The 22,286-nt window shown below is 47.0% G+C and overlaps 1 protein-coding gene across 1 annotated transcript in view; it reads left to right on the top strand.

Annotated features, from left to right (window-relative positions):
- The window catches only part of GRIN3A (glutamate ionotropic receptor NMDA type subunit 3A), a 66,851-nt gene extending 64,719 nt beyond the window's left edge, over nucleotides 1–2,132 (top strand). Inside the window, exon 9 of the mRNA XM_021541456.3 lies at nucleotides 698–2,132. Within this exon, the coding sequence (XP_021397131.3) occupies nucleotides 698–1,034 (337 nt within the window). The 3' untranslated portion in view covers nucleotides 1,035–2,132. The remainder of the gene's footprint in view (nucleotides 1–697) is intronic.
- The last annotated feature ends 20,154 nt before the right edge of the window (nucleotides 2,133–22,286 follow it).

The raw sequence follows: 22,286 nt of genomic DNA, 5'->3' as shown, positions 1-22,286 counted from the left end.
CACCCAGAGAGAAGGAGAAGATTCTCTAGAATCAATAGGTTCTGAAAATATTTCTGCAGGAAAAAAAAATTGGAGCATTTGAAAAATTACCAGATTGGAATTTGTGCCCCAGTTTGACAGCCCCCAAGTCTCTGTGGTGTGTCAGGAAGCTCCGGAATGAACCTGCAAGGCTTGGATAAGCATCCTTGATGTGCGTCCCCCAGAGCACAAGCAGCTCCCCAACAAGACTTGAAGATTAAAGGACAAAGCTTCCCCCTCCAGCTCTCTACAAGCAGCTCTAGAGAGTCTCTTTCCTTCTCCATGAGAACAAATGCCTGAGCCAGACAGAGTAGTAAGACATGAAGGACTAACACTGCAATAAACTTGCACATTGAAACCACAAAATCTTTCAGAGGCTTTGAAGGACTCAGATTTTCCTGACTTCCAATTGAGTAATTTCATAACTGAAAAAAAGTTTTGGGGAAGAAGATATTCAGGGTTATGTTCTAGCCTCTGCTACAGTTAAATGACAAAAATTTGGTCATGTACATTAATGGTTTGTGCTTCTCAAGAAAACATAATTCCAGGAATAAAGGAATAATATTTCTATGTAATGTCTAACAGCAGTCATATTTTTCCAGTAGGATGGCTCACAGGGGAGGTCTGCACACACAAGAGCAGGCTCTGATGTGGTATTAACTCTCCTCTCTCTGTTCAGGGCCCATGTGGGGAACAGCCAGCATGCGGTGTGGAACACAGCCAACCTGGGCAACTGCCACCGAAAAAAATACATCTGCACCGATGAGGGGCAAAATGAGGTGACAATCTATCAGCACCAGGACGTCTCCCTACCACAGGGGAGGACAGAGACTCCACCTTCCTTAACCACCAACGGGAAAGCAGAGTCCCTCCACACTGCAAGAACCTCAGTGCTGCAAGAACTGACAGAGCTGGAGAAGCAGATCGAAATCATCAAGCAGGAGCTGCAACTCGCCATGGACAGGAAATCAGAGCTGGAAGAGTATGCACGGACAAACAGAACTGCAGAGCCCTAGGCCAGCATACCTGTGCCCTTCCCCTTTTCTCCCTTTGTCCCCTTCCTCTGTAAAATTTGTAACACACTTTTGTAATGCCAGAAAGAGGTGCAAAAATAAACCAGGCAATAAGCTCTTCAGGAGAGCAGAATTGCAGCAGCCCATAGCCACTGCCACCCTCCTGAGTTCTCCTCCTTTCACAGCAAGTTTCTTATTCTCCTGGAAAACACCAGCCATTCCCAAGGGACTGAAGAGACAAGGAGCATCCAATGAGAGTTCCTCGTTTCTTCACCTTACAGTACAGTGAGATTAATTTTTTTTAGCCCTTTCTGTGCATTAATTAAAAAAAAAAAAAAAAAAGATAAAGATACCAAAAAAAGGTTTAAACTGTTCATTGGCAGTATGTCCCTTTGTTGGTACATTTTTGTTGTATTCTGTGTGGGTCTAGTCTCTGTTCATGTGAAGGCTCCTCACGGATGCCTCTTTACGGCAGGTGCTGTTCTGTGTTGGCAGTCCCTTCCCTCCTGGCACAGGCTCACAAGACAAATTCCTGGTGGCAGACTCACCACACATCATTCCTCAGCTCTGTCAGCAAATGGAGGTGTGGCTGCTCTGAAGCTGTGGTGAAGGAACTCACCCAGCTAAAAATAACCTGGCAAAAACCAATCTACCACTTCTGTCTGCCTGTGAGCCTAGGCTGGGCTTCCACTCCTCCCAGAGAGAAGCCATGCAAACTCTGCACTGACAGGTGAAGGGACGGATTCACAGTGGCAAAGGACAAAGATGAGAAGGGAGAGGGGGCACTATTGTAAATCAGTATTTACCTCAAAAAGTGAAATATTTACCAGTATGAAACTACTCCCTTAATATTCTCTGTCTTAAGATGACAATAAGGTCCTTTCTCACAGATGAGATGACTAAAGGGGCTCTGGACCATGATTTATTCAGATTGCAAGGTCCCATCAAAACCAAAAGGAGTCACCAAAACCAACCTGTGGATGAAGAATGAGAATTGTGATTTCAGCGGGAATGTAATGAATGGATCTCTCTCCCTTCTGGGTGATGAGGGGAAGGAAGGGTAAGCTGTTCAACATCTGAATAAACACTGCATCAACCAAACTGAGTGTGTTTTTAAATAGGTTTTCTACCAATTTTTAAAAACCACTTCCCAACACATCCTGTATTACAGAGAAAAAGAAAGTTTGTAATACTGTCTCTTAACTCTGGTCTTCCAGATAAGTCACCAAAGTAATTTTTCCCTCCCTGTATCTCCTGCCACCTGTAGAAATGCCCAGGGTCGTTCTTGTTAGGTGTAGTTCAAATGCTGCAGGCAGATTGAGGGAGACATTCTACCTATTTGCATCTCTAACCTTTGAAAAGCCCTTGTATATGAAAAGCTCTGTATCAGCACTAAAAGCTGATCACAGTGAGACCCAGACTAAATAGCCTCAAGAGCTGTTTGTTCCCTGCTCAGGGCTTGTTCTCTGTATTTTCTGTGTCTGCTCCTTCCAATGCAGTAACATGGGGAAGAGAAATTGGGACATAAACTAGGGAATCCTGGGATCCACAGGCCTGCACCTTGGTAGGTCTAATATATCTGGCATGTCCCCACATTCCTGACAAACTTGATGGGCAAGGCACTGAGGTTACTTTTGTTGCTTTCCCTTCCCCTCCCTCCCCGCTTTAGATAATCCGATTTCTAGAAAGAGCTTTTTCTTTGTGCAGCATCTGGCACCTCACAACCTCCAACATGACTTGTTTAGAATACAGGAATAGTGCTCTTTTCATTAAAACGCTAGGAAAGAAGTATTTCAGGCCAATTTCATAAGTATTTTTATCAAGGCTTTTATGTCCTTATCTCTACACATGAGCCCAGAAACATATTAAAAAAAATTTAAAATGTTAATCATATTTTAAACAAAAATGCTTTGTTTCAGAGCTCCAAACACCAAATCATTCAACAAATCAGACTTCATTCAAAAGCAAAAAAACAAATGAAAAAATGTCAACCTCCTAATAACTACTATTAAGTATTATTTCTGGTAGTTGTCTGCAATCTGCAAAATACGGATTGCTCTGAATTAGTGTATCACCAACTGTGCCTTTTCAGAAAAGACTCTGCTTATTGCTGCCCAACAGAAGCACAGTATTTTCTTGCTTAGCCACTGCTCCAGCCTGATCCCCTGGGGACAAGAGATTGCTGTGGGTTTCTGTCCAAAGGAGAGTAGCACAGGCACATCAATGCCTGCAGACTGTGGCAGAGAGGAGGATCTGCTGTGACAGAAGGTGCATGGGAGACTGGAGATGAGGTTTTTTTCTTTCTCATCTAAGACACTGAGTTTAGAGAATGTTTTAATAAAGAATACCGTCACCGCTTTACTTTTTTTACCCCAGTACTTATGAGTCCTGATAAATTTTAATTATTTCCATACATTCTCATTCTCAGTATTTTGATTAAACGTAATAAAAACCACCGAGAAATTCAGTTATTTTAACAATGAGCTTCAAATAAGCTATTACTTTAAAACAAAACCAAAACATTTTTCTATTTTTCTTGTTAAGGGAAGACAGGAGTTTCCAAAACTCCTCTGGGAAATCAATGCAGATGGTTTCAGGAATCCATTTCCTGCCAGGAGCAGAGAGATGCCAACCTGGGCAGAGTTCACACAAAGCTCATTTCAGTACAAAGGTGATACAAGAGTGACTGGGGACGGACAGAGGGGCTTTGCAGCTCTGCTGGGGCTGCAAAGTTCAGGCTGCTGTTCACAGCTGTAAAAGGAACTCCTGCTGCTGTAGCAAAGCTCTTTGAAGACACAGACAGTTTATTTATGAGCCAGGTCCTGGTGTGATGAAGAAGCATCTGTTCCCCAAAATCTACCAGCAGCATTACCACATCATTCCTCAGCCAATTTGCTGCCAGAACCTGTAATCCCAGGAGCAATTTCCAGGGAAAGGGGAGCAGGTTCTACTCATTCCTTCTAACAGCTCTTACACCATGGCAGAACTCTCAGCAGCCCAGATTCTCCTTGGAAAGGCAGGATGCTATCTTGCTTCTCACTTTTCAGGATTCCTCATCATTTACAAGGCTTTACTCATATATTCTGAATGCTTTCACCAAGATAATGAATAGTCTAAGAGCCTGTGATGAAGTCCTTTTATTTTGTATCTGCTATTTCATGCAGGGAGGGGATGAAGGAAGGCAGGAGATTCCATGCTTCAGGGAAGGGAAACCCATGAGAAACCTCTGACAGGTGCACCATCCACGCAAATTAAATTTACAGGGAAAACATTACACCCTAGGAAGAAATGTCACAATTCAACTTCCCATTTTGATTTTAGGAACAGGCTTCAAATGCTCCAAGCACAGGGACCACTGAGACTCTAAGCCACACCACATCCCTGCCAAAATTCCCAGCAGCCATGACAAAATGGCTGCAGAAATAACGCAGCATCCTGGCCCTCCTGTTGTGTCAGGAATAAGCTCCTGGGAATAGAGCCCAAGGGACAAAAGTTGTTCTAGCTGAGTATATTTTGAAAGGAGAGGAAGGAAGAGATCAAGCGTCTCTAGCGTAGAAGTTTAAAGTTTGTGAGAAATGTTTCCAAGAACTGGACAAAGGATGGGACAGCAGACAGAAAGTACCAGAGGCAGGACAACCAGAAAAATAAACCAAACAACAGCTTTGATAAGAATTTGTATTTTCAGCCTTCCAGCTTCCATGTCTTCTCTATTAAAGTGTTCAGAGGCAGTTCTATAGCTGAACTAGACAGAACTGCAAGGTACCTATTTCTAACAATCTCTCTTCACAAGTTCTCTTCTGACTTTATAATCAAATACCACAAATTGTCATATTAAACACAGGTGACTGCTGCATTCTCCCTGGCTTCTCTTCTCAGGGATATTCCTGCTTTCCTTTCTGCCTGTTCTAATGCAATTTCTGCATTTCTACTAAATGTTAACATAATGACTGTCAGAAAGAGAAATTTTTAAAAAACACAAAGGTACAGAATGGAATTCTTCTTATAAAGATAACAAATTATTGTGAGTAGCAGCAGAGAAACAGACATATATATATATACATTCAACTTAAACCTAATTGGGGGCGGGGGGGGCGGGGGGGAAGCTGTAAGCTAAAGACCACTCCTCTCAAAACAAATTCATGTGGGTAAATAGAATTCAGAGGTGCCTCACGAGAGTTCCTGCATCAGATCTCTGGATTTATGTTATCAAGACAGACATTTCTTATAACTGGCACTGACCACTAAGCTGAAATTTGGATTATTCTTTCCATTATATACTTATCTACCACAGAGCCACAGCTTCTTGTGTTTCTGCCTTTAAAACATCACAAACTCACAGGCTGTTTCCTATCTCGCCATCCCCCACAGTGGGAAAGACAGAAATTCATTGAATCTTTCCAAGAGCATCTCTCCCCTCACAAGTTCCCTGATTGTTTCTGTTCTCTGGTTCCACTTACAGACGACATGGGAAAGGTGGAGGAGGGATCACTACTTGTAAAGAGGTGAAAACCGTTTTAACCAGACATGGTTAAAATGGACTCAAAGATCAGAAAGGGACGTGGGCAGGAAACCATCACAATTTCCAACGGTGGCCACACGCTGTCACCAACGCACCGAGCTGCAAGCGGAGCCACAGCCTCCATGGCCTGTACCGGGAGCCGTGTAACACAGCTAAAGAGCAGGCTCAGAACAGACACTGCTAACGAGGTTTTCTGCAGGCACACCACTGCAGAGCTGAGGGCAGCACATCCCACAGAGCACCTTCACCCTCACACGGCTACAGATGTCTCACCTTGAGCTTTTCATTCTGTGTTGTTACTTCCTCAAGATCCTGGCGTAGTTCCTCCAGTTCATTAAGGCGATTCCCAGCAAGCTCTTTATTCTCTTCCAGCTCTGCATTCATCTCCTCAAACTGTTGGCATAAACTGCTTGTAAATCCTGCTGTTAATGTGTCTCCTGAAAATGCTAATGAACTATCTGTTCATGCAGTAACAGCAATCACAGACTGAGCAGTCAGGTAACTTGACCAAGAGAGACAGAGTCTAATTCCACCAGGTGTTTTTTAAGTAGAAATCTCATACACAGACAAAATGGCTTACACAGAGTCACCCAGCTTTGTGCCACAGGATCTAAAAATTTAAGAAAAATTATGTTAAAGAGTTTGTTCAGTGGCTGCCGCAAAGCTTCCCATATGTTTCAGCAAGAAAATTATATCAGATCCCATTTGGGGATCAAGTCGGCAGGGAAATTTTGAGACAGGCAGATCCTTCCCGCTCAAAATATACCTATATGGCCCTCCACAATATTGTTAAGAATAATTATGAAGCATTGCCACAACCATCATCTGACAAACCAAACCCCAGTTCTAACCCCAGTTCCCAAAACCGTACTCCTTTTTCTTCTCCCTCTTCCCCAAGACCGGGAATTCTTAAGGGAACAACACGCCAGTGCCCACAGGAGACCCCTGGCTCCCTCAAAAACTCTTGGGACCCCTGCCAGAGCAGTGCCAGCCACACTGCTCCAGACTCTCCCCTCACCCCAATTTCCGTGTACAGCCCCGTCCCAGAGTCATTTCGTTAGTTTCAATATCCCCAGTCCCAGTCTCTCCCAAAATGTCTCCCCACAAAGTGTCCTCCCTGAGGCACAAGATAGCGGACACCGCATGGCACTTCCCGCCACTTTTGCTCCCCCTTCCCATAAACCCCTTCCAGCTTCTTCCCTTCCTGCTTCTTCCCAAAACTCCTTCCTCCCGGCAACCAACCCCTTCTGCTCCCAAGATTTTCCCACCTATACCTTCCCTCTGCCCACCTCCTCTCATGAATTATGCATTACCTCACCCTCAGACTCCACCCCTTGGGGGAGTTTCCCACCAACATCCACATCCCTGGCCCTAACTCCGCCCCTTCTGCCTCTCCTCCAGGTCCCAGGACCTCACTTCCAGTTCCCACGGTTCAAGTCCTGGGAGGGAGCGTGGGAACTGCAACCTACCCAATCCCTGCCTGCCTTCACTGCCGCACCAGTCACCTACACCCCGCAGCAGGGGGTAGGCCCGAAACACAATGGTCCCCCATATCGCAGCAAGTGATAAAAAGATGTATGTAAAGTCCAAAAAGAATTTGGCAGGGAAGTGAATTTTTCCGAGGTCTTTTAAAGGCAACATTATCCTCTGCTGAGTATGTACCAGCAGATCTGAGGACTCTCTTTTCATGTTTGATAATACAAGCAGAGTTCTTAGTCTGGGAATCAACATGGAAAAGAGAAATAAAGCATTTGTTGCCAGATCTATGGGCTAATCAGGACACCTCTATAGATACGGATGGGACGATAATATCAGTAGATCATTTGTGAGCGGTAGGAGATTGGGACTCAGGCCCTAAACAAGCAGATAAGATTCCGCAGGAAGCATTAAAGTTAAGTAAGAAAGCAGCAGAAAAAGCCTTCTTTAAGTTAAAACCTAGCGGCCCAGTTATTAATTATCTTTGTATTAAGCAGAAACCTTCTGAGTCTTTTGTTAGATTCATTGATAGACTACATAGAGCCATAGACCTACAAGTACCAGATGAGGGGCTCAGGAGGGCGATCATCAAAGGAATCGCAAAGCAAAATGCAAATGAAGCCTGCAGAAACGTGATCCTCAGCCTCCCCTTGGACCCTGAGCCCACGTTACAGAATATGCTAGAAGTCTGTGCCAGAAAAGTCATCATTCCCACAAGAGATCACCGAGAGCCTCTCCGACCTCCACCCAGGACAGTCTCCATTGCAAAACCTACACCCTTGCACTCGACTCGCCACTTCCCGGGGCCGCCAAGAGGGGCTCAAAAAGACCCTTCATGCCATCTCTGACAGCAGGAGGGTCACTGGGCTCAATAGTGCCCAATGAGGGATGATTTCTTGAAATTTAAAAATCAACAACAAGGGTGAGGAATTTCCCACCAGGGAGGAAATTAAAAACACTAGAAGGTCAGTGCAGTCCCTCCCTGCGTGCAGACACAAATGAGGTGGGACAAGAACCATCATTAGAGAGGAGGGGCAGGGGTATTCAGCACCCACCTGAGGACACAGACAACAATATACCGGACATGACTTTATCAAATAAGACAAATAATACAGGAGACAAAGTTACATTCTTATCCAGGTTTTGGCTAGGTCAAGACCCCGATCATCCAAAATCCATTCTTAACACCTGTTCTAATTTTTCCTCCCTTTAGGCTAGCCTTAGCTGAGCCTCTGTACCTTAAAGACACAGACTGGCGGCTCACCACAGCTGCCACCCAGAACCCCGGAACCTGGCAGAATATCCACTGCTCCACCCAATGCACCACCCCTTGAGGCTACGTCACCTGGTCACACTCCTTTTCCCACAACACCAACATCTCCGCCCTCTTCCTACGTCACTTCGGCGCAAGGCTCCACTCTCCAGGACGCTGCCCATCACCTTCCTGTTTCACACACCCCACCTTCCAGTTCCCACGGTGACGTGGGGGGTGGGAGCGCCGGGCCTGGGAAACAGAAAGTGATCAATGATGCCAATCCTCTGTTCCTGGCTCCAGTAACCTACAATGCAAGAGGGCAACATCCAAGATGGGAACCCCTCTCAAATGAATGCATAAGGGAGCTCTGTGAAACCAAACGTGAATTTGGCCCTACAAGTGAATTCCTTAGGAGCATTTTAAAGGCAACATTTAACTCTAACACCAGGGTCCCTGCCAATTTGAAGCATCTGTTTAGTTGCCTGTTCCCTCAATCCGAGTATAAAATGTGGGAAGGAACTTGGAAGAGGTTAGCAGGGGACCTCCTTCCAGGTATTTTACAGAGCGCTGATTATGCCACAGACATAGAAGAAGATGAAATCACCACAGACCACCTTGTTGGTGAGGGTGACTGGAGCCAGGCTCAGAAGCAGGCAGCAGGGATTCCTAGGGCTGTGTTAGGTCTGACAAAAGACGCTGCAGAGTGGGAATTCCTTAGCATGCCCTCTATGGAACCTGTAATATCTTATATTGCTCTTAAGCAGTCTGTTACAGAGCCATTCATTGACTTTGTTGACCGGCTGAGAGCCGCTGCAGAGAAGAGGGTGGAAGGGCAGGAGTTGCAAGATCAGTTCACTCTAGAGATCATCACCACCAATGAAGATGAACCTTGTCAGCGGGTCATCTTGGCAATTCTAGCATCCCCTCCACCAACACTTGATGAGGTTATTGAGGAGTGCACAAGAAAGGCCACCCTGATATCTGAGGACTTGATGACAAATCCATGGGAAAGGTGGCTTCAACATCGGCGGCCCCAAGAACTCCAGCATCGAGGCCTTTTCCACCTAAAGGCCAATGTTTTCACTACATGCAGGAGGGCAACTTCATCAGACAGTGCCCCTTCCTGGGAATGGCACCTCCACAGGGGGCAAAGGCAGGGGAGGGGGAGACCTTTAACCAGTCAAAAAACTAATTGTGGAGCACGGACCTACCCCGCGTGATGACACAAATCGGGTAGGTCAAGGCATTGCTGCAAAGGCTGCCATACATCACGTCATACCAAGTATCAGCAGCAAAGCTTATACCACAGACAAGACTGAACCATACCGGCTAAGACTCACTGAAGCCATTCATTTCTCCAACCAGGACTGGCACTTAATCACAGTGACAGCAGAGCTTCTGCCACGCATTCGAGATTGCGAGACTCACAGACGGAACAATCTTGGCACTTCATCACAGCAACAGCAGAGCTTCTGCCACGCATTCGAGATTGCGAGACTCACACACGGAACAATCTACTAAACTGCAAGTACCTTGTCACTGGGGACACCAAGCACACCCCACATGAGATAGAGGTCCCTCCTGCCATCCTTTCACTCAGTCCTACGACTTTCTATTTCATGGTGCGCTGTGTCCACCCCCCTCTCTTCCTGCCGGAGGGACAGATCATTGCACAGGCCATTCCAGTGGCATTTTCCTCCCATTGTTAATTTATTATGTGGTCTCATTTTCTTTCAGATTCACATTAGGTCAACTTCTGTGTCCCTGTTCTTCATTTGGCTCCAGTATGTGGCCCTCTACCAGTTCTCTCTGGACGCGTGGATGGTCCCCCAGCCCCAGAGAAATGTATGGCTAACCCTGGCCCATGCCCTCCAGCAAGATCATTTGTGCCTTTCCACAAAGAAAGAAAATCCTTTCCACAGCAGAAAAATCCAATGTCCACCTGCCTAGTGGGGATTCCGTCTAAGTTGGAGGAGGTTAGGGTTGTTTCTAGGAGCTTCAGCAACTGCTTGATCAGTGTGAGAAATGAGGCTCATTCTTTAAAATTTTTAAAGGTGTAATAAGGGATAAAGCAAAAGTAACAGCACTGGATGCAGAGCCACATGTGTCGCTGCTGAGGCAGGGATGGAAATTAGGAGACTCCATCTTCAGAAGGCAAAGAATAATCTTTATTAACAAGCAGCATTCCTTTTTTATAACCAGGATTGCTAAGGTGAAATATGATTGGTCTCAAAGTGAAAACCTTTCACTCCATTGGTGCACTATGAATGGCACACTGTGGTAGAACATATCTATAAACAACATGAACAGAAAGACAGATAATAATTGCTTTCATTCCTTCTCCTAACTTTCCCAGGCTAGGCCTAGGTGAATTCTTTCTCTTTTCTCTCTGACTGAACTGAGAATATCCACACACATGCACACGGTTAACTATAAAAACGCTTACATACTTTTTCATTGTATTAGTCAAATATATATTCATGAAAATTATGCAGATTCACACATTCCTTTGAGTGTACATGTTCCAGGAATTCTTTATCTTAGTTCAACCCCTTGAAATAGAGATTTTTAGAATTCACCTAAGTTAACAAAATTAATTAATCATTCATATTCTAGCTCGTAGACTTATGTGTTGAATTTTAACCTTTTACTTAAGAAACCTCTGCCATAGTAGAAAGAGCAAAAGAAAATGCAAATTTCTAAAGCTTCTTGCATAAAGAACAATGTCTAAGGATGCAAAGAACCCAGATAAAGAAGCTCCTCTGTCCCTAAGCCTATCAAGACTGATGGACTACTCAGATCAGCACCAAAAGACCAAAAGCGCACAACCAAAAAAGAAAAATTCAAAAGTTCAATCATGAAGAAGACCACGATTTTCAGCCTCAAGAGACCACCTGCAGGACCACCAGAGCAAACCTCACATGCCTAGAAGGGTGTGGACCTATTTAGCATGAAAGGCAAGGACAGGTTGAATATGCATGAAGAGTTGTGGAATGTATTGCATATAGAACACCTTTGTGAATAAAGGTGTGGGCCAGACTGAGGCTCAGAGCACAAGTTTTTAGAGAGATAATATCTCACTTGCCCATGTGCCAAGTGCTGGCAATACAAACCCAACTCATAACTACCCCAGGTTGTGGAGTCTATTTATTTATTCTGCATATCTCTTCATCTGACCTAATCTTCTTACAATACATGCCACAATGCAGATGTGATTTTGAGAGTCTTGAATTTTATTTCATGGCAACGCCCTGAGTGGTCTGTGTTTAGAATTACTGATAGCCAAAGGGTCAGTGGTAGATCCCTCTTTGCTCTTTCTAGAAGTTCTAGCCATTTTTACAAGTACTTCCAATCAACATCAGCTATTTCACTACTTGTCAACTAGTTACAACAATGAAAGGCAGTAGTTCTTATTTCACAGTTACAATTACTTCTGCAAAAGTTAATGTTATAATACACATTACATAACCTCTATTTTAATATTTTGTGAAAGCCTAAACTATAATATATATCACACCAAGATATACAATCTACACAAGGAATAGGGTATTAACCATAAAAAGCTGACAAATTATACTGTATCAAAAGCAGTTAAAAAGAGATTACAAACTGTACTATATCAAAATAATTTACTAAAGCCAGTAACAGCAAAAGCCAATAAATACATAAATTATTCATAACAATCAGTTAAAAAATGGTTTCTGCAGATGGGATTATGAAGGCAGTGGATTTTGATGGGGGAACTCATTATACAGGGGGATCCTTCAAGGGATTATGGCTGCTTTGAGATTTCAGCAAGACCTCCATACCCCCTGGCACCCTGAGAATTCAGGTCAAGTAGAAAGGATGAATGGAGGAATAAACACCCTTTGAAGCTGGTGACAGAAACTAAGATGCCATAGGTACAGCTTTTGCCATTAGATTTGGCAAGAATGAGACCCAAAGCCATGGGAATATTCAATTTTTCCCCTTTGAATTGTTTGAGATTCTTAACTTGTTCATTTTCAAGGTGGCAGAAAGGAGAAGATCTATATTTGAACTAGTACATAGCCAAGATGCCATGTCTTGTGAAATCTCTTTGACAGGAATCCCAGTTAGCACCGACGCTGCCTTTGGACTTTGCTGTTCATAACATCCAACCGGGATTTCAGAGAGAGCAACCAGGAAATCTGAACATGGATGGACCCATCATACTCAAGTCAAAGTCTTGAAAGCCCCAAAGATTTGGACATCTCATCTGGAAGAAAAGCACGGGAGACCTAGTCTATCAGTAGCCATGGACAAAGACTTCTAGTGATTAATGGGTTAATACATACAGTTATTATGAACTGTAATTATCTACTTTATTCTCTGTATTTACTTGCCATATTTGGTGCAGGGACCAGACAAGGAAAAGTCGGCAGGGGGTGTTTCAAATGGTCCACGTTGTGAAGAAGGGTTAATAATAGCTAGGGTTTGTGAAGACAAATTGAGAAGTAAGAAGAGGAGGCATTGAGAGGAAAGATGTGTGCTAATGTCTTTACAAATAATTTAATGGTTGATACTGATTACAAGTAATTGAATGGCAGAGACATTAATGGGGTTTTAATGTCTCTGCTGACTTCAGGCAGCACGTTTGTTGCAGAGCTCACACAGTTTGGCTCCTGAGATAAACAAGAGGGTCTGCACAAGCCTGAACTTCAGAACTTTGGGGTAGAACAGGAGGTTCAAGGGGGGATATGGTATAGGCGGTTCAGGAAGGCTGTACCTCAGGCAAAGGGGAAAGGCAGGGGGCAAACTGCAGCCTGGAGTTTAGGATAAAAGGAGGCTGTGCCCTCTGAAACACCAAGAGAAAACCCAATGGTCGTGTGCCCCAGTTGCCTTTTCTCCCTTTATTAGAATAAAGGTGAAGGGACTCATCTGTCACCTTTCTGGACATAAACCCCCCTTTGGAAACATCCCAAGCCCATGTGGATGTGTTCCTCTGCCACCTGCTCCAGGTGACTCTGCCTTGGCAGGGGGTTGCACAGGGTGATCTCAACCCTGCGATTCTGCGATTCAGCTTCCCCCACACACCAGCCGCTCCCAGAGCTCCTCCGCTCTCCCGCATCCCGCGGGGGTCCTGCCCCTGCCCCGGCACCTCCCCACAGCGCCAGCCGGACACGCCGCGGGCCCGTCCCTCCCTCCGCGGGTGTGCGCTGCCTGCAGCCCCCAGCGCCCCCTCCGTCCTCCGCACGGCACCTCCCGGCTCTCTGCGGCCCCGGCCCTCCCCACAGAGCCGCCGCCGCCCCGTCCGGCCGCCCTTTCACGCTCGCCCCTCGGCAGCGGCAAAGCCAGCACCGACCCCGCACCAAGGACGGCGGCGCAGGCAGAGCTGCCTCACCCACACGCGGCCCCGGCGGAGCGGCCGCCTCCCTGCCCGCCCCTGGATGGAGCCGTGTCCCGGCCGGACCGGGGGGCAAGGGCGTCACAGATGCTGAATGTGGGCAAAACATCAATGGTCTGCCCTGGCCATGGTGTGGCAGGAGGGCCAGGACAGTGATCGTCCCCCTGCATTCGGCACTGGAGAGGCCACACCTCGAGTGCTGTGTCCAGTTCTCGCCCCTCAATTCAGGAAGGACACTGAGGGGCTGGAGTGTGTCCAAAAGAAAAGCACGTCTTCAAGTCTCTTCATCATTTCACCTTCTCCCATTTGACCTGTCTGCCTGGAAGCCAGGAACTCTGTTTGCAACCCCTAACAAATAAGGAAACTATTTAGACTAAGACCTTTTTCCTGACTTTGGCTATGCAGAAATGAGAATGATTTTGTTTTCACTGGAAAAGAGCTAGAGTTTCGCATGGGATTTCTCAGTTTGGACCTTTCTGGAAGCTCCTGCACTTGCCTTGGTGGTTTGGGGCTGTATTGCAAAGCAAAGACAGAAGAATGACTGCAGCCAGGGAACGAGAGGGTTTGCACCTGGCCCTGCCGTGCACAGCCCACCCAGCCCTGGGAGCCGCCCTGTCCGTGCTGTGTATGGCTACTTGAGCCATAATATTCTGCTGCTCAACTTCCTTGAGAAAAGCTGCCATCTTTTCGGGAAAGGGCTCTTCACTAATAGTTTGACTCACGAGTGGCTCACTGATGTCCCTCTCATTCCCAAGTCCTTTCAGATCTACAGTTGCCTTTTAGGGATGTACCCCTGTTGCTCCTTTCATTTCTGTGGCAACCTCTTTGCCTACCATTTTCAGGAATGAGCCAGAAGAGGCAAGGTTCAACGGAAGGACATCTTGGGTCATTTCATTTGAAAAATTTTACACTTGGATTTTCAACAGTGAATTGTCATTGTCCCAGACTTCAAAATCTCTCCGCACACTCGTGTTTCAACGTGAAAGTTTTTACTCCAAAATAGTATCTTTCCCTGAATTTTAGTAAAAAATTAAATGGGAGAAAAGTCTTCCACTTAGTGTTTTTGCTTCATGAAAATTCCATGGAAATACCATATTGATCCAGAACACAGTGCTTTATTTGGATACTCCTGAAAACTCCATGCCTTCCTTCTCCCCATCCTTTGCTCAATGCAAGGAATAGCAACATGTCTTATGCCATATTTGTTGCCAATGTGTTTGTTTGAAGATCATGCATTTAGTAATGTTATGTTAAAATCATCTGATCTGGAATCCCTTCCCAACTTCAAAATTTACACACTTCATTTGTTTCTCCAGCTGCACCAGACCTAGACATCTCTTTCGCCTACTTTCTCTGTTGTAATTGACCGGTCCTTACTCTCTTTGATCACTCATTTGGTCAGGTAAGACTAAAATGCAATGGTCCCTTTGAAACATGGTGATCTTTTCAGTATATTTCTTATTTTCCCATTTATTAGGTATCAAGACTTAATTCTGTCATGTAATAAATACAGACCTTCAGCTATAGAGGCAGAAGACATGAATTCCTTTCAAATTGGCTCAGTAATATTTATTTTATCTTCAGACTGACTCATGAACTGTTTCAAGTTTAGATAAGCAGTTAATGCATCCATGACTCTAAAGAGACAGCGAAAAGATGATTGTGAGCAAGCAAATAATGGCTTTCTTTGGCACGCAGCAGACTCTGTAGTTTTAAAAGAGAATTTTGCTACATTTTGTGAGTTTTAAAGGAGAAAATGGAGAACAAAAATCTTTATTGTTTGGAAGTATCATATATAAATATGCAAGTGTTAATGTGAGAATCTACAGATTATCCTGCTTAATGATACATGTAGTTGTGCTGTTTTTTTATTTGCTCATAGGTATGTTTGTGTAAATAACCCCATGTAAAGGATTTTTTATAACACTTTACAGGAATATTTAAATCGGATTTATATTCATTCTCTAACCCCATGTACTGTGGAAAGAACACTAATGCCTATATAGCGAGGTTTCCTTTTACAAAAACTCTTTTTTCCTATTAGTTTCCAACTTGTTCCCTGTTCTGTTGGGTCAACAGAGCAGTGCCACTCTGTCTCCATCTGGAATGTGTCCCTTTCTTCTTCCTGTTCCAAAGTCACCTTCAATCCCTGTCTCCCACAGTTCTGCTGGATGACAAGTAAGTGCAGCAGCAGTTCATTATCTCAATACCTGTGCATTATTTGCTGCCATTCTGCAGAACCCAGTAGAGATGTGTAGACTGTGCAACAAGTGGTGGATTTTTCTATTTTCACACCTATATATTGTCGTGGACTTAATGCTGTTTCTGCTCCCGAAGTCTCTCTAGGTCCATTTATCTACTGCTATTGCTCAGGGCACAACATACCCAGTGCTTTTCAGCTGGAACAGAATTGTTTTAGCAAACATCTGTGTGAATGCTCATGCAGATACAGTGCAAGATAGGTTTAGGAGAGCTGCATCATACAAAACAAGAAGAGTGTGCATTTTTAGGAGAATCTGAAGGAGAGGTAGTTCTTGCACACTGGACAAGAGCTCAAAGTGCCTATTGTTACAGAGCACCCTGCAGATCATGCTGTGCTGCCTTTGCGCTCGGCCTGAGGTGCCATGTGCTGGTCTCTGGGCTTGTGCATAGCCAAGGAGATCCCCGTGGAGGGCACTCTACAGCCCCATGAACGCACAAGAACTTTATGACGCATTTAAGCCTCACACACATGCAAAAACCCCTAAACCAAAGTAAAACACCACAACAATTCTTGTAGGTACTTTTATATGGACTGCAAACATGCAAAACTTCAGAATGAGATTTTCAAAAGCAGTATGTCTTCACCGTGTTCTAACAGTTTTCCAAACAGAGGCAACAAAAATATTAAAATTCTGGAAGCTCTCAAATCCTTTCAGTCTAATCCTGAAAATAAATTTATGTTATGTGTCTTCTGAAAAATAGGCTTAATTATATTCTATTAAGGAGAATTTTTTTCTTGGGTTTTTTGTTTTTGTTTTTGGTTTTGGTTTTTGTTTATCTGCTCTCTAGTACTGGAAAGAAAGCAAGATCTTTCTTGTGGCATAGAATAGCAGCAGAAAGAAGAATTTAATAGACTGTATTTAGAGCTTCATTTTTCTTACCGGTTATTTTTGCTGGAATTGCTAGACAGCCAAGCTGATAGGATATGGGTGGAGCAATGGATGATGTCTACCCCAGCTTTACCCAAGCCTTTGAGTGTCTCCTAGAGAATGCTTAAACACAAATTGCCAAAATGCCCAGCAAGGAAGACTGAAAAAATGGATGAGGACTGGCACAAAGTAAAGCTGGAGGCAAGTCAGGAGTGCTCTGACCCCCAGAGCCTGATCCTGGGACACATACTCTTTACTGTCTTCATTCATGGCCAAGCTGGAGGAGCAGTTTACCCTCAGCAAGTCTGCAGACAATATGAAACTGGCAAGAGCACCTGATAGCTCAAATGCTTTTGCCGTTCAGAGGGATCTCGGCAGGCTAAAGAATTGGCCTGAGGGGAATCTGATGGCGTTCAACAAAGGGAAATTGAGAAGTCTTGGACTTGGGCAGGAATAACCCCGGGCCTCAGGAGCTGCAGGAGGCCAACTGCCTGGGAAGCAGCTTTTTTGTTTTCCTCCCTTGCCGGCTTGGGGTTGGGCTGCAAAGCACAGGCGGAGGGATGGCTGCAGCCAGGCACAGAGAGGGTTTGCACCTGCCCCTGCCGCGCCGAGCCCGGCCCGCGCCGGGGGCCCGAGCGCAGCGCCCCCCTCAGGCCGCGCGCCGCCGGCGCAGCCGCGGCCGTCGCGCTGCGGCCGTTGCGGCGGCACTCGGCGATCGGTGCCATGGCGGAGCTGCCGCTGCCCGCCGGGCTCTGCGCCAGCACCTTCCCCGCCAAGCTGTGGCGCCTGGCGAACAGCCCCCGCGTCCGCTCCGTGCGCTGGGACAGCCGGGCCCAGGGGCTGCTCATCGACCGCTCCCTCTTCGAGCGGGAGCTGCTCAGCCCGGGCGACGCCGCCGGGGCGGGCGGTGAGAGGGCGGGGCCGGCCCCGGACTCCTTCCAGGCGTCGCACTTCGGCAGCTTCGTGCGGCAGCTCAACCTCTACGGCTTCCACAAGGTGCCGGGCAGCGTTGGCTCAGCTGCGCCGGGCGAATCCGGACGCTGGCTCCACTACAGCAACCCCAACTTTCGCCGCGACCGCCCCGACCTCCTGCTCCGCATCAAGCGCCTGACCAGGGCCAACAGGCAGCGGCTGGCGGCGGGGCTGGAGGTGCGCAGCCGCCAGCCCAGCCGCTTCCAGCAGCTCCACGCGGAGCGCGCGGTCCCGTCCTTCCCCGCCGGGCAGCCGCCCGGAGCCGGTGAGACAGGGCGGGAGCTGCGGGCGCGGAGGGCGGCGGGGCTGAGGCCGCGGGCACTGCCCGGCGGGGCAGGAGCGGGCCCTGCCCGCTCTGGGGCTGCTCAGCGCAGCTGCCCCGGCCGGCACAGGGGCTGTCCTGGGGCAAGGCAGCTGTGCCGGCAGGGCCCGGGAGCTGTGCCGGCTGTGCCGGGCTGCCGGGGCTGCGGGACAGGCCCGCCGCGGCTGCGCTCACGCGGCTCGGCTGCAGCTGGCCCGGCCGTGCGCCCTGGCTGGCGCTGCTCCTTGCCAGCCCTGGGGTGCTTGGGGAGCTCTCCGTGAGTGCGTGTGAGCTGAGGGCTCGGTCCTGGTCAGGTCCGCTGGGAGGGACCCCCCTGTCCCTCTGGGGCAGCGGGCAAGAGAGCTGCAGTTGGGGTTCTGGCAGTTGGCCCCTGCCGGGGAAGGGCAGTGGGACAGTTTTCCCAGACAGTTGAGCCAATAGGGGAGAGCAAAGCAGACAAGGAACTGCTAGTTAAATAGCCCCACAGGCATCTTGGATTCTCTTTTTTTTCTTTCTCACCCTGCTTGGGAGGGTGGGAGCTTTTGTCTTCCCTGACATAAGTACAGTTGCTGCCAAGGGAAGCACACCCAAATCCCAATAATGATCCAGCCCTTCCTTTGCTTCCTTTCTTCTTTCCTCACTCCTACACAGTGCTCTCCTACCAGGACCTCAATGCTGCCTCACCTGAGGGTTTAGAGCTGCCTCCAGGCCCTTCCAGGCAAAGTGCAGGTGCTGAGTAGTCTGAGTTTTTCCTAGCATCTCCCAAGAAAATCTTTACCTCATCTGGACCTCTTGGGGTTTCATCAGAGGAACCAGGCACGGGCAGATTTAATCCCAGCTGTGAGCTCATCATCCCAGTGCGTCCCATGGAGCATAAATGCCACCCTGAGCTCATCGTTCCTCTGTTTCCTATAGACCATCACAGCCCTTCCATGGCTTCTCCACAGAGAAGCTGCTGCACATCTTCCAAGCAGCATTTGCCAGCCTGCAGCCCATCAGGCATGGAAAGAGCTTCTACCTTTCCTCTTCAAACAAATGCTGGTTAATGACCATTTGAAGTGTTTTCTCGCAGTGCTTTCCTATCCTTGCTGCAGACTGGGAGGGTGTTCTGGGCATTTTCCAGGCAGACTCTCTGTAGGGATACAAGGGAAGGCATAAGATATTGCCTGACAAGTGGTCAGTGTTAGGTGCACCAACCTCTTTCTTGGAATGAAGACAAACTAGGACAGTGATAGGATATTGCAGATATTTAAGACTGTCTGCCCTGCAAATCAAGCCATGCCATTGAAATGAGCTCTGTTTGCTCCAGAACAGCTGCACCAGCAGCATATGGCCTCAGCCTCAAGGTTGTTTTTAGAATAAACTCACTAATTTCAGTGTGTGTGTCTGAGGATCTGGGCTCTTCCTGGGCGAATCTACATTCTGTGGTCTTTTGTGATGAGAAACTCCAGCAGCCAAATCCCAAAGCTGCTGAGAAGATACAAAAGGCTGTGATTAGAAGGTGTCTTTGTGTGTGTCTGTTTGTCTATACCAGATTTACAATCCATGGTAAAATCTATGTACATGTCAATTAGGATAACTATTTAAGAGGAAGAACTCACTTTTCCAATTCTCTGGGAAGTGTGCATACATTTTTGGAACTGAGGTTGCTGTGTGCTTCTTGTGATGTTTGATCCAAGGCAGCACTAGAGCTCTGCATCGCAAAGCAACATTCAGGAGCCTGACTAATGTGTTTGGATTCTTGCAGCCACCAAAGACACTTCAGCCCCCTGTGCTGCAGCTGTCCGTGCTGGTTTCATAGCATGGACAGCTCCCAGCTGGCTGTGGAGTACTCCTGGGGAAGAGGAATTGCCCCCAGTGGATCTGGACATGGTGCTTGAGACACTGGAGGAGATGTTTTCTCCATCTGCTCAGGTAACTGCGTTGGACAAGATGAAAGGGGCTGGACTGAGAGCTTTTGAATGTTGTTGCAGGGCTGAGAAGCAAAGGCTTCTTGAGTTCAGCTGTGAACAGACAGCTGTGAACAGTGCTTGCTTAAAGCAAGGTTTCCTGAAGAAGAGGGAATGAAAAATTCTGCCCCCTGAGTAAGGATGAAAAGGTGTGAGCCTTTTTGGGTTGGCCAAGTTTGGGTGCTCATTTTCCTGGGAAGAATCCCTCCTGCAGGGGCATTTTTGGTGAGGAAGTGGAAGCTCCGTAGGTTCTAAGAGGCTTTGTTTGATGGAAAGAAGAGAAGAGTGTTTGGAGAATTGCCACTGAAGGCAAAGTGTCCCGTGCAGGGAGGGCCATGCGAGAGGTGCCTCTGTTCCAGCAGCAGATGTGGAGATGTGGGCTCTGCCTCTTTTGGGTGGGAAGGCCAAGGCAAAGCTGGGCTGGGTTGCAGGCGCTGCTGCTGTGAGAGGCCTGCCGTGCCTGCAGGCGCTCCCAGAGCCATGGGTGGGGCTGGGCTGGAGCTGCAGCTTTCCTCTCAGTAACTTGGTGCCTGCAGTCCAGTTTCCATCTGGGAAATCCTCAGCTGGGCAAACTGGCCAGTCTTGCTGTCCATGTTGCAGAGCTCAGTTGCCTTGCTCTTGGGCATCTCTCTGGCAAGAGATGTGTGTCCCCACACAGTCCCTGTCAAGCTGCAGCCTGGATGAGACTGCTGTGCTCAGGGCTGTGGAGGGAGGAGCACATCCCTGTGCCAGGAGCTGCCAGGACTCCTTCCTTAGCAGCCATTCCACGTATTCAGTGTCACATCCATGTCCAACCCTGTCAGCTTTGACAGTTTCTGGACCGTGTTTGAAGAAGTCAAATCTTTTTGACAGTTGAAGGGCTTTGGGGCCCAGACTTCTTGTTAGGAACAAGGGATTACGAGTGTGAGCCACAGAGTTGTTGGACCAGGTGTTCTGTGTAACTGCTGAGAAGGGTTTCTTTCTTTCTGTTTCTCTTTCAAGGAGAATACTGTTGTTGTGCCTGAGTCTTCAGGAGGGGAGCCTGTGGACAAGGCTGCAGCAGAGGGAGCTTCCTCGGGCACGCAGAGCTGCACGAACAGTTCCCAGGAGCCCGAGGAGCCTGGTAAGGACAGAGCCCCCATTGGGTTAGAGAGGTGTGAGACGGCTGCTCTGAGCCTGCCTCTGGCAGGAAGGTGAGATGAGAAGAGCTGAGTTCTTTTCTGCAGGGTTGGTGCTCCCCGGTGCCTTTAGTTCAGATCCTGCACTGGCACAACGTGCCTGAGCCCTGCCCTCTACCCTTCTGCAGGGGCTCTGACACCGTCTCCAGGCATTAAATCAATGTAGTACCAGTCTGCTGGCAGCTATAGTGAGATACATTAAAAATACAAGCACCAGAAGCTCTGAGACTAAACAAATCATTAAGATATAAATCCAGTAGCTCAAGGAAAAACTGAAATTACCCCAAATTAGAGAGAACCAAATGAGAGAGCACTTTGGATTGGCATTCTTGTGCAAAGCTGGTGTCACCTGAAGGCCTGGTAGGGAGCTCTTTCCCTCCCAGCTTTTAATCCCAGAGCTGGTGGTTGTTTGGAGGAGCTGTTGCTCACTGCAGAGGGCAGTTTGTAGATGGCAGGGAATGGTGCTAGTTCATAACTCAGCCCCCAGCAGCCCTCAGCTTCAGCCATTTCAGTGAGGACTGAGGTCAGTCTGTCCTCAGAGGACAGAGGGAGCCCAGAGAAAGAACAATCCTGGGCTTCTCTGTGGCAGCTGGGACTGTCTGTGTTTCAAGCTCTCTTGGGTGCCATTTGCACTGCGACTGCAACTTTACTGAGGTACTTCAATGCTTTACACAGTTTTGAACAGTTAGAAGGATCTCTGTTCTTTAAAGAGCAGGTCTGAAATTGCCAACTAAGAATCTGCCTTTCAGGCCATCTTTGACAGTCGCTGGTAGTAGGACAATTACTTCCAAAGGGAAGGATGCACAGAGGCCAATATTGACCCAGAATTTCTTTTTTTCTTCCCAGATATCCACCTGATCTACCTTGCCAGGAGGGCTGCCCTGCATGGGAAGAAGGATCAGAGGGACAGCCTGTGACCATCGGGCAGGTGGAATCCCTCTGTTTATACATAGATCCGTAGATTCCTATAGTTCTATTTATTTATCTATATAGTTACAACTATAGATTTATAGTGGTGTGTTTATCTAGTTAAACATATATATATTTATCTTTATAGATGTAATAAATTTATATTTTTATATATCGAGTAATGTTTATACATTTTTAGATTTACATTTATAGATGTATAG

Source organism: Lonchura striata, chromosome Z (genome assembly GCF_046129695.1).
Source record: "Lonchura striata isolate bLonStr1 chromosome Z, bLonStr1.mat, whole genome shotgun sequence".
Taxonomy (NCBI): domain Eukaryota; kingdom Metazoa; phylum Chordata; class Aves; order Passeriformes; family Estrildidae; genus Lonchura; species Lonchura striata.
The sequence above is the reverse complement of the archived record's forward strand: the minus strand, read 5'-3'. Positions and strand labels throughout refer to the sequence as shown.